This window comes from Anomalospiza imberbis, chromosome 6 (assembly GCF_031753505.1).
Source record: "Anomalospiza imberbis isolate Cuckoo-Finch-1a 21T00152 chromosome 6, ASM3175350v1, whole genome shotgun sequence".
In the NCBI taxonomy this organism is placed as follows: Eukaryota; Metazoa; Chordata; class Aves; order Passeriformes; family Viduidae; genus Anomalospiza; species Anomalospiza imberbis.
The window spans coordinates 17554765-17581431 of NC_089686.1; the positions used below are offsets into that span (position 1 = coordinate 17554765).

Consider the following 26667-nt stretch of genomic DNA (forward strand, 5'->3'; position numbering starts at 1 on the left):
CCGTCTCCACCAGCCCGTTTCCCGCAGAAGCCCCATCTGGTCTCTGCTCGCCGCTTTGGCGCTCTGCCTGGCCGGTGCCGCTGCCGCTCAGCCGGGCGGCTCGGTGACCTTTGGAGCGCTGCGGGACATGCGCCCCTCCACGTGCCACCGCAGCCACACATAAACTTTTGACCCTTGCTCAGTCCTCTGCCATCCCTGGCAGAACCAAGGGCAGGGTTATACGCCTGGGTTTAGTTACCAGCGTCTGGAGACTACCAGGGAGCACAGTGTTGCAGCTCTGATTACACTTACGTGGAAGAAAAATACTCTTAAGGCAACAGCTGCTCTTTTTTTTTTTCTTTTCTTTTCTTTTCTTTTCTTTTCTTTTCTTTTCTTTTCTTTTCTTTTCTTTTCTTTTCTTTTCTTTTCTTTTCTTTTCTTTTCTTTTCTTTTCTTTTCTTTTCTTTTCTTTTCTTTTCTTTTCTTTTTTTCTTTTCTTTTATTTTCTTTTCTTTTCTTTTCTTTTCTTTTCTCTTTTCTTTCTTTTCTTTTTCTTTTTCTTTTTCTTTTCTTTTTCTTTTCTTTTCTTTTCTTTTCTTTTCTTTTCTTTTCTTTTCTTTTCTTTTCTTTTCTTTTTCTTTTCTTTTTCTTTTCTTTTCTTTTTTCCATTTCTTTTCTTTTCTTTTCTTTTCTTTTCTTTTCTTTTCTTTTCTTTTCTTTTCTTTTCTTTTCTTTTCTTTTCTTTTCTTTTCTTTTCTTTTCTCTTTTCTTTCCTTTTCCTTTTCCTTTTCCTTTTCCTTTTCCTTTTCCTTTTCCTTTTCCTTTTCCTTTTCCTTTTCCTTTTCCTTTTCCTTTTCCTTTTCTTCTCCTTTCTTCTCCTTTCTTCCCTTCCCTTCCCTTCCCTTCCCTTCCCTTCCCTTCCCTTCCCTTCCCTTCCCTTCCCTTCCCTTCCCTTCCCTTCCCTTCCCTTCCCTTCCCTTCCCTTCCCTTCCCTTCCCTTCCCTTCCCTTCCCTTCCCTTCCCTTCCCTTCCCTTCCCTTCCCTTCCCTTCCCTTCCCTTCCCTTCCCTTCCCTTCCCTTCCCTTCCCTTCCCTTCCCTTCCCTTCCCTTCCCTTCCCTTCCCTTCCCTTCCCTTCCCTTCCCTTCCCTTCCCTTCCCTTCCCTTCCCTTCCCTTTTCTCTTTTCATCATTATTTTTATTTGTCATTAGGTTGCCACTCAGGAGCCAGGTGTGAAAGGCTATACCCCTTGACTAATACAGCATGGTGCTTTCTGAGCTGTGGAAGAAGTGCCTGTCATGGATAAAGGCAAGGAAGAGCATAGAAACAGAGAAAGGTGGTTGCAGTCCTTTTGGGGGAGATGAAAAAAGGCAGAAGCAGCAAGTACATATGTCCAGCCTGGAGATTTAATGACAGAAATTATGCCTTCCCTGAGTCCAGCTGAAGAAAAATCCCTCCCCAGTCGAAAGCTACACAGAACACTGTCCATTGCTTTGCTCCTGCTAGTAAATAGATAAAATATTACTTTCCAACCACTTCCAGTGCAACCTTCAGTGCTTCAGTCAGTGGTTTGCTTTTCCTATTTCCAGTGCTGCAGTTGTGCTCTAAACAATTTATAAGCTTCAAAGCCCTGCTTAGAACATATTTTCAAAAGCATTATCCTTTCACACAATCTATTTGTAACACAATCATTTTCTTAACAGCTCCTGTCACATTATTACATCAACCTCAGTAAGTGATTCCTTTGAACAGCTTCTCACACCAATTTGAGTAAGCTCATGAAGTTTGGCTGTGCTTCTTTTTCCTCCTCTCCTTGTTCCTTTTCCCTGTTTAACCAGAGCATTAAGAGGGAGGCTGAAGCCCAGGTAAGGTGTCTTTCTGCTTCAAAGTCTTTGACAGAGGATAGTGAGATACCCTTTCTGCAAACAGCAGATTGAATATGTGTCTCCCAGTAACAGAAACCTCTTTTAGTTGCTTCTTTCTTGCACTCTGGCACTGCTTCCCTTAAAAGCTGCAGCTTCTTAGCTATTGTGAGTGCTGTCAAGCAAAAGTCATGGAGATACAAACACCCCTAGTGAATGCATCTTCTTGAGGGAGGTTAAACCAAGACATGGCACCCATGCATCTCCTCACCTGGATTTAAAGTCTAGGTGGCCACCAGTCTCTCCTGTACTTGTGTCAGAAACAGCAAGCCATAGTTCCCTAAAACTCAATGGGATCTTGGTGTTTCCCAGGGTCTGCCATTTGCCATTAATGAGAGAACAAGCTCAGATTTCATTTGAAACCAAATCTACAGGATGTTTCTTGCTGTTACAGAAGACAGAAATCTCCAGATTACCCAGAATATCACAGATTCAAACAGCTTTCTATTTACAGTTGCTTGATTTTGGAGGCAAGGCTGACTCAGGACTTTGTGTGCTTGACTTGGCAAAGCCCACCAGCTTGCACCAGCCTCAGCCTCTGAATATTTTCCTGCTTCACTTCAGACATGTATCCCTGCAATGCAGATGATAGAGAAGATACACTGTTATTTATTTCTCTTCTCCGGGAAAAATATTTTCCTTTTGTATAGTTGAATGGCATCTAAATAAACATTTGTTGTATTTTTGTGCCATTTTGAAACACAGGTTGATTCTGCAGAAAGAGCAGCACACAGCATTCAGTGTTTGAATTGTCTTTTTTATTCCATCCGGACTCCATAGCCTTGAAACAAATGTGCTACAAAACAGCATAAACTCACTGTGGAGAAATAAGACTAATTCTAGTTACTGGGTTGAACAAATAGTGTTTACAAATAGTTGTTTGATTCTTTTTATTTCTTGTCATATCCTGTTCCATGTAAACTTGATATCCTATTTTTTAACAGAACAGGTGCCAAAACTTTAATGACTGTGACACAGTATCTCATTACCATAAAAAAAAAAATCAACAAAAAATTTGAAGCTTATTGTCAGCTTTCATGAGAGAACTTGCAGACGGAGCAGGAAAGTGCAGTCAGGTTCAGGAACCTGATGAGGAATACAGAGAAATGTTAAATAAATTATTACTTATGCATTATTAAAAATAAGTCACACTTCTATAGCTCCTCTCAGATAATGAACTCAAATCAATTTATTATTCATTTCACAACTCCATGTAGGTGAAGGAACTATGCCATGTTGGTTTTATGAGCAAAGAGCTAAGACTTTGAAATGTGACGAGTTTAAGAATTATGTAATACCAGGGAATTTTCCCCAGAGGACATTCCAACAGATAAGTGAGGTAGGCAGTCTGGGTTGGTTTTCCAAGTTTTAGCTTCTGGAGCTGGGACCATGTGTCTGTCTGTCCTGGATTTGGTTGGAGTGTGGTCCAGTGAGGTCTTCAGATTTGCTCAGGGTACTGACCCAGCACCTCTAACTCCATGGGACCGGGCTGTTGAACTCATCATCCTGAAACTCGGAGTTGCCAAAAAGACATTTCACAGTGCAATGCTGTGACAGGATGCTGAGGATTCCTGTCACTGTTGTTGAAACCTGGAGAACCATAGTGCTGCACAGCAGGGGCAAAAACATGCCATAACACAAATGCTGATTTAACTCATGGATGGGGGAGCTGCAACTGCTGAGACTGGAAGCTGTTATGACATGTGCTGATGGGAAGCAGAAGGATGGACTTGTCTGATCTGCTAACACGTGTTGAGGAAAGCATTCAACTGCTGCTGAATCCAATGGAAAATTAAAATCCTACCCCAAATGATTTTCTGACATGGTATATTCCCAGAAAAAGCAATGACATTTACTGGCGCACTGACAATAACATGAGCCTTACAACATAACAAGTGTTCTAGCAGAGCTGAAGTCAACTGTGCAGCCCAGATTACTTCCACTTTTGTAGACTGCATTGCAGAGTGCTGTGGGAAGCAGTATTTTAGGAAGCCTAATGAGAAGATAATCTGAGCCCTGTGAATGCAGGAGAAAATGACTTGCCCTCCTTTCCCCTGTGCTGCTTGGGCAGCAAATGGCAGATATTTCCTTTTCCCAGCTTTCAGCCTTATTTTATTTCTCATGGGCAATTGAATCAAGTTGCACTGTACCTGTGGTATCCTATGACTGTGCTCCTTATTGGGCAGTGGCAATCCTTCTGTGAAAAAACACAACTCAACCTTTCCTTACATCACTGCCCTGGCCCAGATGAAGGTACTCTGTGGTTGGTACCTTCTGCATCTGCTCACTGCATCGCACAGGGAGCAGCAGTGAGATCCTGAAGGCAGAGAATGCTATTTTTGGTTCTGCACTTTACCTGGGAGCCTTTCTTCCTTCTCCCAAAATTGTGTTTATTATCAGATCATGTTTCAAAGAGGCAATGAATTTCTGCACTTAAAACACTTCCCCAGAAAGTAGTGGGCTTTCTTGATAAAGAGGCAGGTAGGAAGAACCTGTTCTATTTTAAATCTCCCTGTCAAATTATGTTGCTTCCCTCTCATGTTGCTGCTATTTAAGCTGTTCCAGAGGCTTGTTCTGACTGTATTCAGCAGGAGATGCATGGAAGTTGTCTCCAGCATCGGTCTGTGAGGGACCCAGGGAGTGTCAGGGAGGAGATGGTCATGATGAATGCCCACCTTCTCCTGGGGCCAGCAGGCTTCCTCCAGGAACTGAGAACCTGATGGTGACAGCAGGTGATTTGCTATTCATACAGCAATAGAAAAGCTGTCAGGGCTCCAGCTGCTGATAGATGAAACTCCAGTTCTCACAAGGGGTTTTCTGTTTTCTGACCATAAGTTATAACTGCACTAAATAAACAGTTCACTTCCTCAAACCACCATCCTTTTCACAGGAATTTTTTGTCAGCTTTTGTACTGCAGCTTTCTATTGACTTGAGGGTTATATGTGCTGCAATACCTGCCCATAAAATAGATTAGATGAATCACAGAATCATCAAGGTTGGAAGATGCCTTCAAGATCATTGAGTCCAACCATCAAACCAGCACCACCATAATCACTCCTAGACCACATACCTAAATGCCACACCCAGAGAGAGGCCTCTTGAACACTTCCAGAGATGATGACCCCACCACCTTCCTGGGTAAAATATTCCAATGCTTAACCACTTTCAGTGACAATTTTTTTTTTAATATCTGATCTGAACCTCCCCTGGTGCAACTTAAGGCAATTTCCTCTTGTTATTTCACTTGAAACATGACAGAATATACTATCCCCCAACTCACTACAACCGTCTTTCAGATAGTTATAGAGAGCAATAAGGTCTTCCCTGAGCCTCCTTTTCTCCAGACTAAATCCTTATGGATTCCCCATAAGGAATTGAGCCACTCCTCATAAAACATTTTCTAGACCCTTCACCAGCTGCTCCAGTGCCCTCCTCTGGGCACACTCTCCAACACCTCATTGTCTTGTTGTGCAGGGCCCAGAGCTGAACACAGTAGTCCTCACTCAGAGCCCCTAGTGCCACATACAGGGGGACAATCACTACCCTGCTGGCCACACTATTGCTGATACAGGTCAGGATGTCACTGGCCTTCTTGGCCACCTGAGCACACACTGGCTTATGTTCAGCTGCTCTTAACCAGAAACCCCAAGGCCCTTTCTGTTGAGCAGCTTTCAAGCCACTCTTCCCCCAGTCTGTAGTGCTGCATGGGGTGGTTGTGACCTAAGTGCACAGCCTGGCACTTTGCCTTACTGAATCCCACCAGTTATTCTCAGCCCATCAATCCAGCCTCTATAAATCCCTCTGCAGAGCCTTCCTACCCTCCAGCACATGAACACTCCTACCCACATTGGTGTCATCTGCAAACTGACTGAGGGCGCACTAGATCTTCTGGGGAAAGAATGTCAAAGGCTTTACTGAAATGTCCACAGCCTTTCCCTCATCAACTGAGTGGGTCACCTTGTCACAGGAGATCAGTTTGGGCAAGCAGGTCCTGTCTTTTATAAATCCATACTGGCTGGACCTGATCCCTTGGTTATCCTGCTTTGTGATAGCACTCAAGATGATCTGCTCCATAACCTTCCCTGGCACTGAGGTCAGGCTGACAGGCCTGTAGTTCCCCAGATCCTCCTCCCACCCTTATTATAGATGGGCATCACATTTGCCAACTTCCAGGCAACTGGGGCTTCTCACAGTTGTTTTCTTTTTTCACCAGGACTGCTGGTAAATGATTGAAAGTGGCTTGGCAAGCTCTTTTGCCAGCTCCCTCATTCCTCTAGGTTGCATCCTGTCTGGGTCCATAGACTTGTGAGTGTCTAATTAGCATAGCAGGTCACTAACCTCTTCCTCCTGGATTATGGGAGCTCCACCCAGCTCCCCATCACTAACTTGATGGGGACAACTGGGTTTGTATTGAGGATTGAGGCAAGAAGGCATTAAGTACCTCAGTGTTTTCCTCTTCCTGACACTATGGTATCCCCTGCATCCAACAAAGTATAGAGAAGTTCCTCAGCCATTTTTCTGCTGCTGATGTATTTGGAGGAAGTTTCTTTTCTTGTCTTTAACAGAAGTAGCCAAATGAAGTTCCAGTTTGGCTTTGGGCCTTCTATTTTTCTCCCCAATAACCTCACAATAACCTTGTGGTTACCAGGTTATCAGGTTACCTACTTTTCTTCCAGAGGTGATATGCTCTCTTTATCGCTCTGAGCTCCAGCCAAAGTTCTCTGAAGATTTAATGAATATTCTGATATTCTTCATAATCTGGTGAACAGCCAGCTCTTTTCTCTGTGTGTATGTGGAAGAGAATGAAGAGAAGTCTATATCAAGTAATGGCCATATGAATAATTTCTTTGACACAAAACTATTTTGTTTCTTTACAAAGTCTTGTATCCCTATGAAAGTAGAAGTTACCCAGGAAGCACGTTTTCCCTCTGAGGCAGTATGCTCTTTTCCTATATTTGTTTCTCATTTTCTAGTATCAATCTTATTTACTTTATCAGGCATTTATAATCACTTTTTAGAAGTTTTATGACTCCACCAGCAACTATTTTGCCATTCTGCACTACAAACTTTCAGAGTGAACAATAGCCTATATTTTCTGTATTTTGTAATAAAGATATGGCAAGAAAACATTTCTATTTTTTTAATAAATAGAATGGATGTAAGATCTGAGCAAGAGAATGAGGTATGGGTTCAAGATTTGATTGTAGTTTGAGCAAGTGAAACATGATATTAAGATTAGAAGGAAAATATTTGCTGAAAATAAGAAAAGGTTACCTCAACTTTTTGGAATTACAAGATGGTATTCAAAAGAGGTATTTTTATACCCACCAGGGAGCCATACAGGGTTTATGCAGATTTGACATTTTCTTCTTTCTTCTCTATTTGTATCTTGAGCCCAGGGTGAACAACCTCCTTGGTGTTTGCTCTCGTTAAATATCTTTGTCTGGGCAGCTGTTGATTCAAGCCCTGTGAATAAATAAAATAAAGTGGATCTCCTGCACGATTCAAAAATAAATGCTATTTTCTGAACCCCGACTTTGCTATTTGTGGTGTTAGCATTATCTTATTAGACAAATAAATGGCCTTATTTCCCTCCTCAAGAACATATTAGCTTTGCACTTCCAAAAGCTGCAGCAAGTGAACTTTCCTGACATTAATGGAAGGTGACGGCAGGCGAGGGAAGATGTTGCCTTTGTCCAAGAGGAGGAGAAGCTCTGAGAGCCCAGTGTGCCTGCAGCACTTCAGCTTCATGCACAGATTTTATTCTCAGTGCTTGTGAGTGTTATTGAGGGAAATCAAAGACAAAAACCTTTAAGAATTCTGTCCTGCCACCTCCCTGCACACTGCCTTTCACCATTGCTTAGGGACGATTATTCATGGGAAAACATCAGTGGTCACTGGGTGGAAGCATTGAAAAATGGGGTCAGCTGACAGAAAATGCATTCATTCATAATAATTATAATAGCAGCAACAATTCCTTTAGACTTATTTTACATGTATGGAAATGAAGACATAGAAGAGCACAATGTGCTGAAGCTGGGAGTACTAGCTGGACCTCAGATGTCTGTCCTCCCCTTTCCAGGTCTCTATTCTAACGACTAGACCAAATGTTGTGATCCCAACATGTGACTGCTCCCCGATACTCTTTATCAAATATGAAAAAAACTTGTTAGGGGAGCCTCACGCAGCTCTTCAAGGTTCAGGAATCCTCACTGACCCTCAGCAGTATTTGTGCTGCCTCTTGAGAAGCATCAGGCAGTTTGGATGAGTGCTCCTCCCCTGGCAGCTCAGTGGCTGTGATTGCCTCACCTAGCTCACACAAGCCCTGTTTCACATCCTGTTGGCATGTTTTAAGGCTACTGCACTGAACTCCACCCTGTACCAGTGTTTTAGCTCCTGTTCCTTTTGGACTGTCCAGTGCTAGGGAGGAGGGTGACAAAAAGGATACAATCACAAAGACAGTATGCCGCAATGTAAGGAGGCATGAGAGCTGTCTAACAGAAAGTGGAATGGCATGGAAGAAGCCCTGTGTAACTCATACATACCAATAAGCCCTGTGGAAAATATTGCCCCATGGCTGTAAATCTGAACCACACGCTGAAGCCCCAGTGTCTGCTGCTTGTGCGGGTTGTGGGGGCTTCCTGGCTGGGCAGCTGCTCTGCTGCAGTGAACGTGCACTGTGGAGGAGATGGGGCTGGAAGGTGCCCAGATAGCACGTCTCATGCTTAGCAGGGGTGATTCGACAGGACTGCTGTGAACCCAGAGAAGATTAAGCAATCTCTATCCTTACCATGCATTTCAGAATCTGCAGATATTTTCAGTGTTCTGGAGTTTCCAGTGTGTTAGAACAGGAGGCAGTTGAGACAGATAAAAGTAAATACTGTTCATGTCTACAGCTGTGGTCTTATCAACATTCAGAACACAGGAAAAGGACATTAGATTAAATACGGGTTATCAGGCTGAAAAATGACGAAATTCCTGTTAGTCAGCATGATCAATGAAATGAAATTTAATTTGCTTTCCAAATGTATCCGCAGGACAAACCCAAAGCTTCCAGATGATAAGCCCAGACAAAACGGACTGTTCTCATTTCTCTTCAAGTAAATGGCAAATCTGAACAACTTCCAGAGTTATTGGTAGTTGTGTTGAAAAGCTGGCCCTGGCATGATGACAGCTCGAGCGGATAGACATTAAGCCTGTCTGAAGAGCACATTTCTTTGGGAAAAGCCAGCCTTACACATTCAGCAGCTAGAAGAGGAAGGGAATATTTTGGAGTCATATTGACCAAATTGCCAGAAAACAGAACATGAAGTCACAGAGAGTGCAAGTGCAGCAAGGCAGGATGAACACATCCCAAGAGAAAAGATGAAACTAGGTCATAAAATCAGAGAAAAGAGGAGAAACCTCACTTATCATTCATTAGCAATTCCCAGGTTACTTAGCATCTCAGATCAAGTGTCTGGTTCAGGGATGGATTTCACAGAGACCAGAATGGTTCCCATTTTCAGGTCACTTTTAGAGAAAAGTCAAATGTTGCGAGTATTGCTCCAGAAACTGAAGGAATTTCTTACAGTAACTGTCTGTCATGTGTCAGCCTGGTGGAGCCACACAGCTGGCTGTAACTCCCAGAGAGAGGAAGGAGAGAGGGACAGCTCTCTCCTTTCCTCAGTGGCAGCAGCATTCCAGCCAAGGGAACTGGCAGCCGCCAAGCCTTTAAAAGATATGCCAAGCATTGGTGCACCCACACCTCTTAACAACTTTATTTTAAGGGTAAAACAAGCCTTAAAACAAGGTCCTGGGCTGTCTGTTGAGGTTTATATCACGTGTACCTTTAGCTGCTTAAGGCTTAATCAAAATCTGCCTTGAAGTTTATCCATGTAAGAGAGCAGATCTGACTGCAGCTGGGAGTACCACAGGGTGGTTGACTTCTTGCCTGGTGAGATGCACTCAGCCTGAGAGTGCTTGTATTTCTCAGCAGCTCTGAGGGCTATTATATCTATCGTTTTTCTGCTGGAAGCAGTTTTGTCATTTAAGTAGAGATGAAAACATTAGTACAAACTCCTGAAATCAGAATTGATGAAAGAAAATTGTTCTACTATACAGGTATAATCAAGTGATGGGAAGCACACCACTGACACCTGCTATGGATATGCACAGAGAAAAGAGCATGAAAGAAGCCCTCATTTGTTGAGGAATTTTTGCAGGACAATGGACACATTCAGGAGATGCACAATCCAGCCTTCTGGTAACAAAGTAACCAGTTCAAGGACCAGGGACAGTGAATCCTTGAAGACAGAAGAGTCAGCAAGAATCAGCAAGCTGTCAGCAAAGTTCAAGAAAGTAAAAAAAAAGAGGACTAAGGGTGGGCCAGGCAACCACAGCAATATGCATGTAGAATTAGGTGATCCAAATAGCATTTAGTCTTAAATGCATGGACAGTTAGGATTGGTCAATTATGTATTAGCTAGAGGGACGTGGACATTATATTATAAATATAGGTTTCTGTATAATAAAGTCAGCTTCACTTGATCACATTGATCATAGCGTGATGTCCTGTTACTGATCCTCCGCACCACACTCATCTTTCTCTCATTTAGCTCCTTTGCTACTGTTAAAATAGATCTGTTATATTCACCATATCTGGTGATATGAACTTCTGAAGGGGCTGAAAAATGTTATGACCATGTCTAGCACTGACATTCAAATATCCATGGTCATGAAGACGAGGATGGCACTGCTCCCAGGAGCATGGCACTCTGAGGATCCATTAAAGACAAATAGATTTGTGGTACACCAGAAACTATTTGAAGCCTGTCAAACTACCTGCTGTGCTGCTCTGAACCTGAACTAAAGTGGGACTTCCAGAGGAGAAAGGAGAATTTATTTATAGTATGTACATCTTAGAATCCCACATAACAAGAGTGTTTGTTTTTCCTCAGGGTGCTTGAACAGACCTGCATGGGTAAAGTCTGTTTGCACATTGTTATAAATGATATTGAGCTGCAACAGAACCTAATCTTGACAAAGTTGGCTATGTTGCTATGGGATAAACTCCAAGAGACCCAAAGGTGCCTTTTAGTACTACATGAAAATATTGTTTCCTATCTAAGTAACCCTTTTCCAGCTTCCTCTTACTCATTCTCATTTGAGAGACTTGTGCCTGAATTACCATGTTTTCCCAGAAATGACAGATATTTAGCCTGAAGGGATTTTGCTTACAACTTCTGTTACTTTACAATGTGTCATTGGCTTATGTTGCAGCACAGTAGTGCTCACCAAGATAACATGATATGAAGTTACAGGTGATGATGTGACATGAGCCATAGGCTACCCTAAGAAACAACTCTCTTTTCCCTTCAGAATCACCTGTCATTACTTAGGCTTTTTTTCCAAGAATTTTAAGTTTTGATCTAACTGAAAAGGTGTCTATTCTGGTAGTGGTGTCTTTTTCATTTTAAAGGCATTGGAGCATCTGAAGCTTCCACTTTAATTAGAGTCACTTTCTGAGATGGCTGAGTATGTGTAACTTTTTCCCTTAAGATGATGATGTATTCTGGTAGACTGTATGAGACCTGCCACATAATGCCAGTGGTTTGAAAATTTGTAAACTTTGCTTGCAATTGCTTAAAAGTTCCTGTTTGATAAATACATACACGTTGGCTAATAAAGATTATGCAGACTGTCAGGGGTGTGGCCGAAAAGTGTAAATAATATCAGTCATTTATAAGTAGCCGCATTTTCTTTACTATTATATTAATTATTTTTTGCTAATATACATATACCCCTGAAAAACAGGATCTCCCATTCCACCCACCCTTCCAAGTGTCCTGTTAGACTGGGGTCTAAGGTACTCTTGGAGAATTATTTCCTTCACTGTCTACAGTAACTCCCTTACTTAAAGACACAGGCTATTAGTGGATGTCTTCCACATATGCAATAATGACAACCATGTCTGTACTGCCGAGATTTTTGATAAATATAGTTGTCTGCTTATTAGCCTACCTTCCCAGGATTTATATTGAATTTAAAATCTTACATTCATTCAAGTAGCTACCATTGAATACCTTAATAAATTAATGCTTATAGACAGCATGTTAAGCCTATTCATCAGACATTGCAGGACTGCAGGCAGAAGTCAGGGGCTTTCAAAGTTTTTCTACTGGGCCTCCCCCATCAGTATCTCTGGAAGAACTAACAATTGCATCCTTGAAAACTAGGACAGATATGTGCATCTGTTTTGTTCTACCGATTCAAAAGAGAGTCAGTGACCATATACTTTACAACACTGTGGGTTTATCTGAAGCCTGAACTGTTGGTTTATGGCAATTCACAGGAATAAAAATAGTCAAGGGCTGCTTTTAAATTGGCTTTTGGGTGGTTTCTCATGTACCATTAGACCAGTCTCTTGATGGATGACCCTTGGTTACCATGATCTAAATTTATTGCTGGAAAGGATAATTAATTAACATGTGTAATACCTTTAAAGGTGCTTGGTATTACTAAAGTATATAGACTTAGAAAAATATGTAACTGATTGTAGTATAAAACGATACCAAAGCTAAAAGGTAGAATCTTGGCAATTACTTTATGGTTATGTAAACTGAATAAGCTGAACATGAGATGAAACTGTTGGGGTGGTCTATTTGCTGGAACCAAGCTTCCTGGCTCTTAATGACTTTGCCCTTTCCATAGTGCTGAGCAAGGTTTGCATCCTGCTGTTTCTTCTTATGTCTCATTTCTAATGGCTTCAAGATTTATCTTTGTCACACTATAATTGGTTTCACTGGAAATACCTGTCAAAAAGCAAGCAGGAAATGGAGGAAACCCCCACATTTGTATTGGCTGATATATTCTCATACACAATTAACAAAATGCACTATGTGTTGGGAAGAGATTTTTAAAATGAACTCATTGACTTGATTTTTTTTTTTACATATTTTACTCAGATTTAGTATCTAAACAGGAAATATTTTTCAACTAAATCTTTATGCCCTTTTAGTAAACTAAACACAAGGAGAAGGTTGTGCACTAAGCAATTGCTGTAAGTAATCAACAGAATGAAAGTACATATAGTACTTCTACAGCCCCTTCAGTTACTCAGCGCAATTCAGGGTATGTGTACTTGATAATTTTGCAACAAAAATTGCCTTTGTGGCATCCAGATTTAACCTGCTTACAGATGCTTCTAAGTATTTACAGTTTCTGAGCACTCATTAACTCTTAAAAACTCTGCTATTCAGGGAATCTAGTAATGCCACCTTACCAGCACAGGAATTCAAATGCTACTGGAGAGTGACTGGAGATACAAGTCTGTAAATAACTTGAATATCAAATTCTCTTAGCTTTTGCTTTATTCATCTTCTAAGGCACAAAGAGAAACTTAGTTTTGTTTTCATTTGCAGAGAAAGGAGCATTTTGCATTCTACACTTGCCATGTGCTCTCTTGTTCCCCGTGATGGTGGGATAGCAGTCCAGTGGCCCAATCTGAGTACCCACTGAGGTGTTTTAAGCCTGGAAAGACACGAATGAACTTGAAAGTATCCGTCAGAAAGAAGATAAACATGGTAGGTAGTGAGAGCTACTAAATTCAAAATCTTTCACAAAACTTGATGCTGCTCCAGCAGGTAATGGCTACTCAAGTACAAAATAAGTTCATTAGAAGAAGTTCCTGGCTTAAAAAGCTTGATGTGTCATACCAGAAACACTGAATGACCCGAAAATCTCTCCCTCTAGTCTAAAAAGACAGGAAGCAATCAAAGAAAAAACCCACCAGCAGTAGCAATAACAAAACTGGGTAATTGTTCAGTCATACACTGACTGAACTGGCACCTAATGGCAAACTGTCTCTGTCTTGTACAACTTCTGAAGCTGCTTTTTGCAGCCAAAATCATCCACAACCCTTAAGTGTGAATCGTGATTAATTTCACCCACAGTTTTGTGGCTATAACAGCTGTGGCTATAACATCTAGCAGAAAAATCAAATTCCTTTAATAATCTAACCCTAACATTATCACCTTTTAATTGGAGTCATCCATTAGAAAGACCCCAACAAGAAGCATGGTCATGAAGGATAAAACTGATGGCAACAGCCATAAACTGTACAGACCTTTCCTGCAGGGACACAGAAACTTCAAGACCCTTCAGACATCTGCTTCGAGCTTCCTTCCAGGCAGCTTTGTTGTGCAACTATCAGCACTGTAGATTAAAAAATTGTTGGTTTTTAAAACTGTATTCTATTCTCTACTCTGAAGAGGCTTTGTAAATGCCGGCCAAACATACATGGAGCTGTGCTACGGGTTGGAGGAAAAATGGTTTCTGTGTTACAGAAATGCTGCTTGCAATGCTAAGGTCCCTGTGCTCCGACAGGATGCTGGCGCAGGGATGAGCCCGGCTCCGATGCGCGGAGCTGTGCGGTGCCGCCACAATTAACCGCAGGCGCGTTGCCCCAGAGGCTGCCGGCTCATCTGCTCGCTGCGGCTCACACCGAATTAACATACAATGAAATCGAAAGATTCTTCCAGCATGAACAGCCTGCTGATTCATCTGCTGTTGCACTGTGTTGCTGTACTCATTACTACATTTGATTTCATTTGTACCGTGCTAAGCGTAAAAAATATATTGTCAGACCCTTGCTTTGCAGCACGAAAGATCAACAAAGCAAATTGCTGCTGCCTTTTGGGGCAATCAAAATACACCACCTAAGATAAATTTGGAATGACTTGCAGATGCTGCAGAGTAGGGAGCTAAAAAGCTTTTAATCTTTGTTTAGAACTTTGTATCTTTTGGGGAGGGGGGAAGGTGAAGTTTTTTTAACATCTGATTTGCACAAGCATATTGTGTGAAGGATTCCTTAACATACATAATCCTTTTCCCTTTTGATCTTCATACATTCCCCAGTAAGAATGATGAAGTCGGGTCCATGTTGTAAGGGGCACTGTTTGCTAGAAGAAAGAGACTTACTCAGATCATTAACCTGAGCAGTGAAAACATTCAGTGGCATCTTATAAGCACCTATGAGGAACTAACAAGCAGCCACAATGGATTAAAAACTGGAGTTGCATTACCCATTTCTCTCCCGGTTCATATAGAAATAGGCTTATTTACTATGTAGTTTGAAAATTACTTTGAGTTAATAATATGGCATTCAAAAATTCCCAACAGTTGTGTTTAAACTGCTAAGACAATTTTCTTTTCTGAGACATGTCTAAGTTTAGTAATGACAGCTGGAAAGACATAAATACTGCAGATCAAAGGATGGAACTTTCCTCTAAATTCTTGCATTTTGGCAGCAAGTAAAATCTTAACTAATGAGAATTACTGGTAACTAAGATTCCCTTTTAAATAGAAGGTGATGAATTTCCCATAATATAAAATGGACAAAATGAAATTCCATAAAAGATGCTGCATCTACTCAGCCAATAATGTTTTTGCACTTCACACCATGTGATGGCAATTAGAGAGTGTTTCTGTCACCTACAGAATGCTCTGTGGGGGAACCTGTGGGCACACTTTTCTAAGCTTCCTAGCATCCACCTTCACCAGCTACAACCATCAAAGTTGAGGATGGAAAAATAACAAATACTAAAAAAAAAATACATAAGATTCATAAGCATGTTCAGGGTTGCCCCTTAAGCTATGATATTCCCCTAATATATCAGAGAAACATGGAAACATTTCAAAGGTCTGTTTCAGGATATGCCATTTCAGATTGCCTTAACATCCCACATTTCTTAAAGGTCTTTTAAAAAGGTCAGGTTTGGAATTCATGCAAATTTATTCCTTTTAGCTAAAACACAAAGTATGACTTCATTAGTTGTTAGTAGTAGTATTCCTGTAGTTAGATTGATCCAAATATTTATTTAGCAACAGTGCTTATATGGTAGAACATGTAATCACCCCATCAATGCCTTGTTCTCAACTATTAGTTCTTAATTCTGCAAGCTTCTAAATGCCCTTCTCCCTTACTGAGATTCAGAATAAACTCCCTCCTGGGTAGAGAGGAACACATGCATTTATGTGATTTTCTACCAGTTCTGTGGAGTCTCTCAAAATGTTAAGACTATCAACCCAGATTTTCATGGCAATAAGGATGTAATTTAACTTACACACACAAATGAGACAAACCATACAAACTGAATTTATTCAACTCATACAGTACAAGGAATATAAGGACATCTGCTTTACATATGTATTTAAAATTCTTTTTAAGTATTTTAATTTTAAAACCTAACATTCAGTAAGAAAGTATACTATCAAAAGACAACTTGAAAACTGGTTAGGAAGTATTTTTACTCAGTTTATTCACAGATTGTCACACGGGAATGTTTAAAACCATTTTTTTCTGCATAAAAGTCAGAAAAATATTTTCTGTAATCTCTTGTGTACATAGTTGCAAAGTTTTCTAGTTGCATTTGAATAAGTGTTATCTTTTAACATTATATGAAATTGAAACTCAATCTTTTCTTGCTTCTCAAAGTAACACAAGCTTTGCCACAGGAATGCATAAAGTATAGTTCATCTACTTTGAGCTGGTGTTCTCAAAATGTGTATGAGATATTTGCTCTGGCTAGCTTCTTACATAATAAAAATTTGCTCATCAGAGCATAGCAAAGTGCTCCTTTAACTGTTTGATGAGCTGCTGTGTATCAACATGGCCTGGAAATGCTTCTTCAGACTTCTGAGCCGCTGTGTAACTTCTCTGAAGATCTCCAACCTGTAAAAAACAGAGATTTTGAAAATCCAAGCACTGCAGTGTTTGCACCATGTATTCTTTGCATTCTGCGCAGTACATTTCTGATGCTCGCAAATTTTAAGCACAGCTTAAAATTTAAGCACAGCCGGTCCAAAGAGTGAACAGTCAGTGTAAAGACATTTGGAGGCAGGATTATGTCACACTTACATCAAGGGATGAGAAAGACAGAAATGTAATTTTAATGGATGGTTCAAGACATCAACTTGACATACTCCATTCCACCCAACTTCTTGGAGAATGGTCAAGGTACACACCATGCCCAGTGCTTGAAGTATGGAGGAATAAAAAATAGAAGTTTTGCTTTCAAACTCAATAGAAATGCTATTGTGTAAACAAGCAAAACACAACTCATCAGGACTCTGCAAAAAAACCAACTGTGACTTCCTGCTTCCTCACAGAGATGAACAACAGTGTTGAAGAACTAATGGTGCTCCTCTGTTGCTTTTAGAAGAAATTGTTCCCTACTTAGAGAACTTTATTTTTTTTTTCCTAAATAGCCATCATTTTTTGGAAGGATTTAAAGGAAAGCATCTCAGAAAGTGGGTTCAGCAAAAAAGAACCCAAATATTTGGGAACACATCTAGTAAAAGTGATTACTCCTGAATGGAAAAGGAGGAGCTATGGACAGCCAGGAGGCCTTTTTCGCCTGTGCATCACTCAACACAGAGCTTCAGTGTGCCAAGAATTCTCTGAAGGAAAAAAAGCCAAGGTACCAGCCAGAAAAGTCATGTTTTGCAAGCCATGGCCTTGCACTGAATTTAAGGATTGCATTGTCCCACTGCACCAATACCTGGATGAAGTGGCTGGCTGTCTTCTCCCATAAGACAGCCCAGTGAGAGTCCTTTGTGCAAAATCTACGTAACAAGACATTTGCAGACTAGGATTTACTCCTCAAACAGTAAGTAAAAAATGCAATTACTCAACACCCTCTTGTGTTTCACAGTGGAGAGGATACACTTACAAATTAATGGTTTATTCTCTTCTTAATGTGTGTACTTCAGCATCTGTAGGAGTGGAGCTGCCCACACAACACAGAATCATAACAGAATCATGAAGGTGTAGGCACAAGCAAAGGAGCAGTTTTTTTCTTGTGAGGAAACAAGAAAAAGATTTGTACAAGTTTTTCTTATTAACAGGAATATTGGACACTGTTAATACAGTGTCTTAAGACACTCAGGATGAAATAGATTATTAACACAAAAAAATCAGAGGTTGTAAAGCTGAGTAACAGATTTTCCTTTTGAGATCAGTACGATGCTATCAGTAAAGGATATTCTTTCTATTATTACTAGTAAATCATATTATATTATTACATTTCACATTCTGAAAAAGCTTATGACTGTAAAGACTCTAGATGGAATTGTTCATCTTCCTGGCATTTGGACAATTATAAAGTTACTTCATAGCCAGCTGACCTCATTTTTTCTCAAAAGCAAACATTGGAATGGCTACTTTGACACACTTCTAGGTATTAAAATGAAAATGTAATTTAGCATTTTCATTGAGTTTATGCACTCCGTATTCGTTTGTCTTATCTGAAATTCTTAGTAATAACAATAAAAATCCACCTGCCTCACCAAGGCTCAGTTTTTAGACTAACAAGAACAAAATAATGCATTACCTTCTCTGAGAGTATGGCAACATTGAAATGGGGCTCATACATGTGAGGTGCTAAAGATGAAGCAGTCTGCAGCAAAGCTCTTGCCTATACAGAGAAATGAAAAAATAATATAGTGACATCTGGGAGGGAGAGTAACAAGAATCTAATGCAATATTCATAATCCTTAAAAGAAATCATCCTATGTTTACTAAGACATTACTAAGAAAGCCATTTTCAAAAAGGTTACATCAATAGTGAAGGCACAGGAGAGTCAAATAACATTGAAATGAATAAAGATGTTGGTTGAGTCAGGAAAAAAATTATTGGGACATACTAAATTAAGCAATTCAATTTTAAATGCTGAGGACAATACATCAAGTAAATTAAATAAAACCCAAAGTATTTAAAGAACACCCCACAGTATTTATCTGTTGTCTCTGACAGCTCTGTCTTAAGCATTCCTGAAACCATAAATTTTATCTATAAATGATAGCTTTCACACTCAAACATTTAAATAAAATTAGGGGTGTTTTTCTCACTAGCAAAATAAAGGCATAAAAAGGTAAAACAAACTAAGTATCAGTGTATAGCTTCATGCTGTAAATCCAATGCAGAATTAAGGTCCACTTGTGAAAGATTTTACTAAAAAAATGCAGAACTTAATGGGGAAAATTCCAAAACGTTTAAAAACAAAAGTAACTATAAACTCTGGCAAGACTGAGCTAGGAACTTACTAATGCTTCCTACATCTGAAAAATCTGAGTACATGCAACAGTACTTATGAAAGAACATTGTGAAATAAAATCCAAGATAAGTAAAATATCACTCCCTTTTTTATTCTTCTGTGCATATTTTTATTGCCAAAATTATTCCAATTTTTAATTATACATGTGATACAAGAAGAAAAATGAAAATTTTAAGCTAAAAACTAAAGTAGACAGGAAGTTAGTCTAAGGAAAAAGCTCTGAAGTGCTAGTTATGAGCAATCACAACTTCCACAAATAAGGGTATGCTCCGCTAGGGAAATATATGTCTAAAAATTTACTGATTATGAAACTGAAACTAAACCCAAAGTTTATCTGTCACTGGAAACATCCAGTTTTAGGTTCATTTCAGTGTTTCCATGGTAATTGCTAGGTTATCTGAGTAAAGTTACCTTCTGTCTAAGAGAATCTGCTCTTAAAAAAAGTATTTATAATTTATTTTAGCTCTATGATGTAGACACGAATCCATCAAATTAGCTTGCTCTTTTGAGATTTAAAACAAGCCCACAGTAGTTCTGTCCAAAACTGTCCAAAAAACACATATTCATTTTCCCTGCATGTGTATAAAAATGGTTACATTTATTCCACCATGCATGTCAATTATACATCTAAGCACAATACACTTAGTATACTCAAATTAGGTAAGATGAACCACCAAGCTTATTGATGCAAAACATATCAAGACCCTGTTGCTTTCTGACAAAATTCTAATGCGATTTCCTTGCTAAAAAAGCCCCAGCTTTCAAAAGATAATCTGATTGCTCTTTTCTGCCACCCAACAAAAGTATGTTATTTACATTTATAAACTGAATCTACAGTCAAATTTGTCTTTTAAGTGAAGATTTCAAAGTCATGGGGTTTGCTTTGGGTATCAATTAAAAAAAAATCTCAATAACTGCAAAGTTATTGGAAACCTTGCTTGTCTTTGATGATTCATTTGGATATGCCAAAGAATAAGTGGTTTAATGGGAGATAGCATGACAATACAGAGCTTACACTGAAACATGTATAATAGTCATCCATGTTTTCTGCCTGTAACAGTAAGTTAGACTTTCATATGATGCCTCCACCTCAGAGAAATGACATGTTTGTTAAATACAAAATGTCTAAATGAAGCATTCTCCTTAGGCTGAGATTCAGCACTGACCTGTTCAATGTGACCTTTTCGCATTTCCAGCACAGCCAGGTTGTTGTAAGCTTCTGCATAGTCGTTATTGTTGACTAATGTCAGCTTGAAACACTGGTAAGCCAGATTCAGGTCTCCTATGCCCTAAAAGAAACACTGTGTTTTCAATTGTGAAAAGATTGGAAACAACATGCATCTGTTTTGGTTTTTGGAGTATCTTTTCACCCATAAGTACCACAGTGGAATGCAAATTACAATAAAAACATGCTGATCAGAAACGTATGTGCTTTCTTCACAGATTCTCTCATTTTTTCCTTATTCTTTCTATAGACAGAATAATTTCTCTCCAGCACAAAATTCCATGCTTCAAGTGATATTCACTTCATCTAATTTAACTTTTGGATGATTAAAGTGGCATCTAAAGATTATGCTATTTGCTACTGTCTTAGCACGGTAAGGAAAACTGAGATGTCTCCAGAGAGGAAGTTATCTTGCTTCTCTGTCTCTACACATATTTAAGTCAAGGAATATTCACTTCTCAGATGGAGCAGCTGACTACTGCTACTACTGTAGTGTTAACACTGACACTGACACAGCATCAGGTTAAACATCAAAAGTGACAAATGCTGAAAAATACAGGCACATCAGTCCAAATTTCAATCTTAAAGCAGTATAAATTACTGTGTTTATCCTAGCTGCAGTACAAGACAAATAGTTGTGGTTTTGACTCAAATCATCATCAGCAATTGAAGACAACTCATGTTAAAAAACTCATGTCAAAAACTTTATTCAGCAAACTTATTCTGGGCATGTAGCTAAACAGAAATCCAACACAACTTCTTGAAGAACATCTGAAAAAATGGGCAAGACTGTAAGAAAATTTGTGGAGAAATTTAACAAAGTTTATCACACAACTACACAATATTTCTATAGCTGCCTTTAAGACAGAGGAAAATACCTTCTCAATTCTGACCTACTTACTGCTTTAGTATTGGCTACTTGGTGTTGAATGTGTATTTTTATGACAAGAGAATCAGTCTAATTCTCTCTGTAAAACAATTAACAGTTCCTAGAAAAAGATCTTGAATTCCATTTTGTTTTTTTGGTCAGATTAGCTTGTTTTGCAGCCAAGGCCTTCAAGGGTTGGTATACGTTGCATTTTTTTTAGAAAGATGGGATGGTTAAAGACAGTGGGGAGTGAACATCTTTTAGCAGAAGAAAGCCACATTCTATAAAGTCCAGACTTTTTTGTCTTGCTGCTTCTTCCACACTGAAGTGCAAATAAACATTCCATCTATACTGGACTTTATCCTGTAGACTATCAGGTTTTGTATTTCTAAGAAGGGAAATTACTCCTTCCTAGTTATTTTTTTTATATTTTTTATAAATTTGACTTATTCAGAAAGATGGTTAATATTTTTCATACCACAGCCACATGTCCCAAGTTGTACCACACATCTGCTGTTTCCTCCTCATTTTCAGCCAAAAACAGTGCCCGTTCAAATGAAGATAAGGTCATATCATATTGCTGGGCATAGAAGCAACAGAGGCCCAGATTGTTAAAGAGCTGGCAGTTATAAACACCCATCTGCAGGAGCCGTCTAGATTGAAAGAAAACATTTGTTTTATTTCTTTTTTAAAATTAATTTCAAGTAGGAGTTCTAGTCTAAAAGAAAAAAATTCTCTCCTTCTTTCTCCCTATTCTGAGAGGGTATAAAAACCAAATGCTAGTTTTACACTTGTTAGTTTAATGAAGGACAGTGCAAGGTATTTTTTATTAGAATCACAACTGTGCAAAAGCCTGTGTAAATTAGTAACTTCTGTCTTCTTGACTGGGTCACATGATCTAACTTTACTGTAAGACAGAGATGTAGCAGACTTTCTCTGTTTCCAACCCCTCGACATCAATCAAGCTGTAGTTTGTTGCAGTTACTTTATATAACTCTTAAGACTTCAATTTTTTGCTTGATTCCCATCCTTCAGTACTGTTCTAATTAGTAATAGTATATTTAGATGTGAATCTATATTAATCTTACACATCAAGCATAACTCAGATTTTGATTCATATTGATATTGTTCAATGTGCCTTTTAAAATGGAGATGTATTATAAAAAATCTGCTTATTCAAATTTATAGGAATAAATAGAAATGCTAGGAGGGCCAGGGAAAAAGGTGGCTGCTGTCTGCAGCATGACTGTGAGTTTCTGAACCTAAAGTTTAAAAGAGCTCAAGTCCAACAGAAATGTGATCATAGTGCTCTTGCTGACTTAATCTGCTCTCAGCGAGGGAATGTCAGGCTCCTTTGCATTCTGACTGTATTGAAATAAAAATCAAGCAGCAGTGTTTAACATTATCTTTTCATTGCTTTCAGTAAAACACACAGGAAGCCCAGCCCACATTCCAAGTCAGGGACTTTGTGGTCACAACATCTGGTCACTTCTGGTGGAGAAAGAGGTAAAGAGGAAGTCCTTGTGCCTTCTGTATGCAGTTGAAGTTGAGGGTAAGATCCACTGTTCTCAAACTGCCTCATGCTGTGAAAGAACTTTCCTTGTTTATTGGTTGAATGACAATCTATGTTGATACTTCTATATACCTACATACTCCTCATCTAATGATTATGAGTTTGTAGTGATGTACTTATCACTGTATAAAAAGATACAGAAGTTGTTACATTGATTTTATGGCAATATTTATCCAAATGCTCATTCATATTCCTATGCCAATCTCCTAATTAATTTTTTTCCTGCATTACAAAGCTCAACCCTTTATATTACCTTCTCACCTGTTGTGTTCCCCCTCCCTCCCTCTCCAAAAGTACAGATACCTGTAAAACCGCAGAGCTATCTCAGGTTGGTCTGAATAGAAATGGTTACTGCCAATGCATGCAATGGCTTCCACATGAGTATTGTCTTGTTTCAAGACATCTTTATAGTACTCTGCAGCCGAGGAGATATTGTTCATTTCCTATACAATTGGACAAAAAATTCCAATTACTTCTACTGTTTATCACCTATTTTTAATGTGGAACTCATTAAAATGCTAATCTACCGAGTGCTTTATCTATGCCCTGTAGAGTACCTAACTGAGATTAATTATACATGCTCTTAAAGGTCTCTGATCGTACCATTCAACACCACTGTCTGGCATCTTCACAAGCAATACACATATGCATGAGTAATATCTTTACCAAAATTAACTCTATGCCACAGCTACAAAAAGAAATTTATTTGGTTTTTATTTTTCAGAAAAAGAGACAGCCTGTTGTATTGAGTTTGGAAGTTGAAAGGGGACTACAGAGTCGGCTTCTGTGAGAAGCTTCCAGAGCTTCTTCCACATCCTACAGAGCCAATGCCAGCCAGCTCTGGAATGGACCCACCACTGGCCTCAAGGCTGAGCTCATCAGAGAAGGTAGTTAAATCTCTGTGATAACATATAACATATTTAAAGAGAAAAAAAAAGTTATTGCACTGATGTAATTGTGACCAGGAAGAGAGGAGTGAGAATATGTGAGAGGAACAGCTCTGCAGACACCAATGTTGGTGCAGAAGGAGGGGCAGGAGGTGCTCCAGGCACCGGAGCAGAGATTCCCCTACAGCTCATGGTGAAGACCATGGCGAAGCAGCTGTGCCCCCGAATCCTATGGAGGTCAACAGGGGAGCAGAGATCCACCTGCAGCCTGTGGAGAAGCTCCATGCTGGAGCAGGTGACCCTTCTGTGGGCTGTGACCCTGTGGTAAACCCATGCTGGAGCAGGCTCCTGGCAGGACCTGTGTGAGAAGAGCTCACACTGGATTAGGTTCACTGACAGGACTTGTGACCCTTGTGACCTGGGGGACCCATGCTGGAGCAGCACCTTGTGCAACAGACATTTGCTGCTTCTTGCACAATGTCTTGTGATACCCAGAACTGTGCAGTCAGTTGCCAGCATGGTAACACAGAACAGACTGACTTCTCCAGACAATGTCTCAGCTATTTTCAGTGTTTTTAAATCAAGTCATTAATCGCACTGAACACAAACAAGAATATGAAAATCTATTATGTGCCTTTGAAAACAGGAATAGTGAATTTACCAAAACTTGTACTACCTAGGATATGACAGTTAAGAGAACTGTATTGTATATAAATACAAGCTTGGAAGTGTGCTACTTGGAAGATGAATTAGGGTGAACTCACTGCTAGAAATGCCAGTGCACTGTTTCTGAAGGGTGCAAGGCCCTGAGAACCCTATCCTATACAAGAAAAAACAACTAAAAGATCAAATTTGCTTTTATGTTTATATAGGAATTATATCTACCTGTGTGCTGCAGATACAATGTGCTCCCAACATAACTAAAGAATAAGCCTTTATATAACCCCAGCAGTGGATTTAGCAACCAGAAAACAGGATTTATTGTGATTCAAGGAAAGTAATAAAGCAGTCCCATTAAAAAATATGCATTGTTTTTTAAACCAAAAATGCTCTACAACTCTTCGTACTGTCAAAAGTTAGTGACTGAGAAGCAAAGCTCTGATTAAGATGTCTGATACATATATTCCACTTGTGAGTCTATGTAATGAAAGCAGCCCTTTGCTGCAGTGCAAATCTTTGCTAATGAAGCTATAATCCTTCACTCAAGTGTCAGTGCAAAACTAGATCCTATCAAATATATGCTGCTCTTTAATAATTCCTTAAAGAGTTATGCAATGTTATGTATGGTTCTGCAAAATAACATCTATATTAAAAACTATTCAACAATTCAGAAAGAAAAGCTTCCAAAAATTATGCAGCTGTTTTTTTCTTGCTGAAGGACAAAAAGGATTTAATATGAAAATGGATTAAGGCTTAGGGGTTAGATGAGAATGATGAGGACAGGACAGAATGCCAAGCATGAATATAGACACAAAATAAAAAATTCATTACTTTGTTTTTAAGATTTCTTCTGGAATAGCACTTTACCAATTTCAATGCAAAAACAATTTGAAATCCACCATTTGACACGAAAATACACAATTTAAAAATATAAACTACATTATTACCATGCTAAAGTGAAACTATAACTAATCCTACTTATTACAACATTTACTTCCTAAGAAATATTCACATTCCAACTGTTCTCAGAGCGTTAAGAGACTAATGGCAACACATAGTGCTAATAAAAATAACACAGGAAACTATTTAGCTGTTTAATTTTGCTGGTTGGTGACTTGAGCAGTTTTAGTATGATGAAATACATATAAACTAGCAAGGACAACATCTGGGCAACTTGACTTAATATGGACTTGCTTCTGCATGCCAAGGGCAAATGTGATCTCCCTGGTGTGATTAATTGTTAAAACAAATAAGCCTGCAGGGCTCCCCTGACATTACCTTGTTACCTTTGTGGAAAGTTACCCATTTTGCATTAGTGACACTGAAAATCAGCACAGCTGGTTTTTGATGACCTTGCAGTTGTATTCAACTATTGACTCTTTTTTCTTGCTCAAGCAGCTACATTTGTCCCCTATAAGGATTGCATAATGGGTGCATACCTCGTAGATTCTGGCAATTCCACAAAGAAGAGTCACTTCTCCAGGAAATCGCTCTAACCCTTGCTTGAAAAGGTTCAAAGCTGTTACCGGCTGATCCAAGCGCAAATACACCTAAGCCAATAAAAAGTGTATATAGATGTCAAATGTCTGACTTTTATATGTGTTCTGCTGTTTAACAAGGGAGATAAATTAAAGGAATGACACCTCCATTTGTGCAGGAAACCATTAGCTGAGATGATGAATAATACTGGGAAAATAATGGAGTGAATACTGAACAAATCTGTGTAATGAAGATAAAATAGGCTACTTAAGATAATTAAATTTACCTCATACCATCTATACATGATTAATTTGAATATTACTAATTTAAAATATCTTGTTATTTATTATCATATATAAAATAGTTTGACACTGAGGTGAAGGCATCACCTCTAATATTTCCCTGTTTAATGTATTTTCAAAAACTTGTGTTAGGGCTTGAAAGAACTGGATCTACAGGTTGATAGTGCTGGAAAGTTTTACTTAGTTGAAAAAGACTGCTCTGCACAGAGCGGTGACACTTTCAAGTTTCCTTACTGCTCAACCAACCTCCCCCATCACAAACAATAAAATCCTATGGAAAGAGGGCAGTTTTGCCTCCGTGAGTGTGGCTTCTGTATTGATTATAAAAACTGGCAATGTGGATAATAATTGTGTGAGAACTGGACATTCAGTATGTCCAAGTGTTGATAGGGACCACCTCAGAAGGTGTCTGAGAGTACAACTCTAAAGCCCTCCTGCCGTGGGGTATGGTAAACACAGCTACAGCAAAGGGAAAAAGCCTGCACATGCTTTGGGAAACTAGATGGCTAGAATGATTTATCTATATCCCGCTGAGTAGAAAAGGATTTTGTTGGAGAAATAGTACACTAATCAGTGCTAATATTTGATACTACTAAAGAAGAGAAAGAATCTGTGACTGCTATCCTGATACAACCTTTTTGTGATGTAATGTAAAACAAATATCAGTGTTAGTGGA

At 39.2% G+C, this 26667-nt stretch overlaps 1 protein-coding gene across 3 annotated transcripts in view; it reads right to left on the bottom strand.

The window, feature by feature from the left end:
• Positions 1 to 16014: 16014 nt before the first annotated feature.
• The window catches only part of TTC8 (tetratricopeptide repeat domain 8), a 41732-nt gene continuing 31079 nt past the window's right edge, over positions 16015 to 26667 (bottom strand). For all 3 annotated transcript variants that reach the window (XM_068192646.1, XM_068192647.1, XM_068192645.1), the window contains 6 exons: positions 25650 to 25760; positions 22967 to 23106; positions 21569 to 21743; positions 20164 to 20286; positions 18274 to 18357; positions 16015 to 16613 (listed from right to left, as the gene is read on the bottom strand). In XM_068192646.1, coding sequence (XP_068048747.1) covers positions 16497 to 16613; positions 18274 to 18357; positions 20164 to 20286; positions 21569 to 21743; positions 22967 to 23106; positions 25650 to 25760 — 750 coding nt within the window. In that variant the 3' untranslated portion in view covers positions 16015 to 16496. The remainder of the gene's footprint in view (positions 16614 to 18273; positions 18358 to 20163; positions 20287 to 21568; positions 21744 to 22966; positions 23107 to 25649; positions 25761 to 26667) is intronic.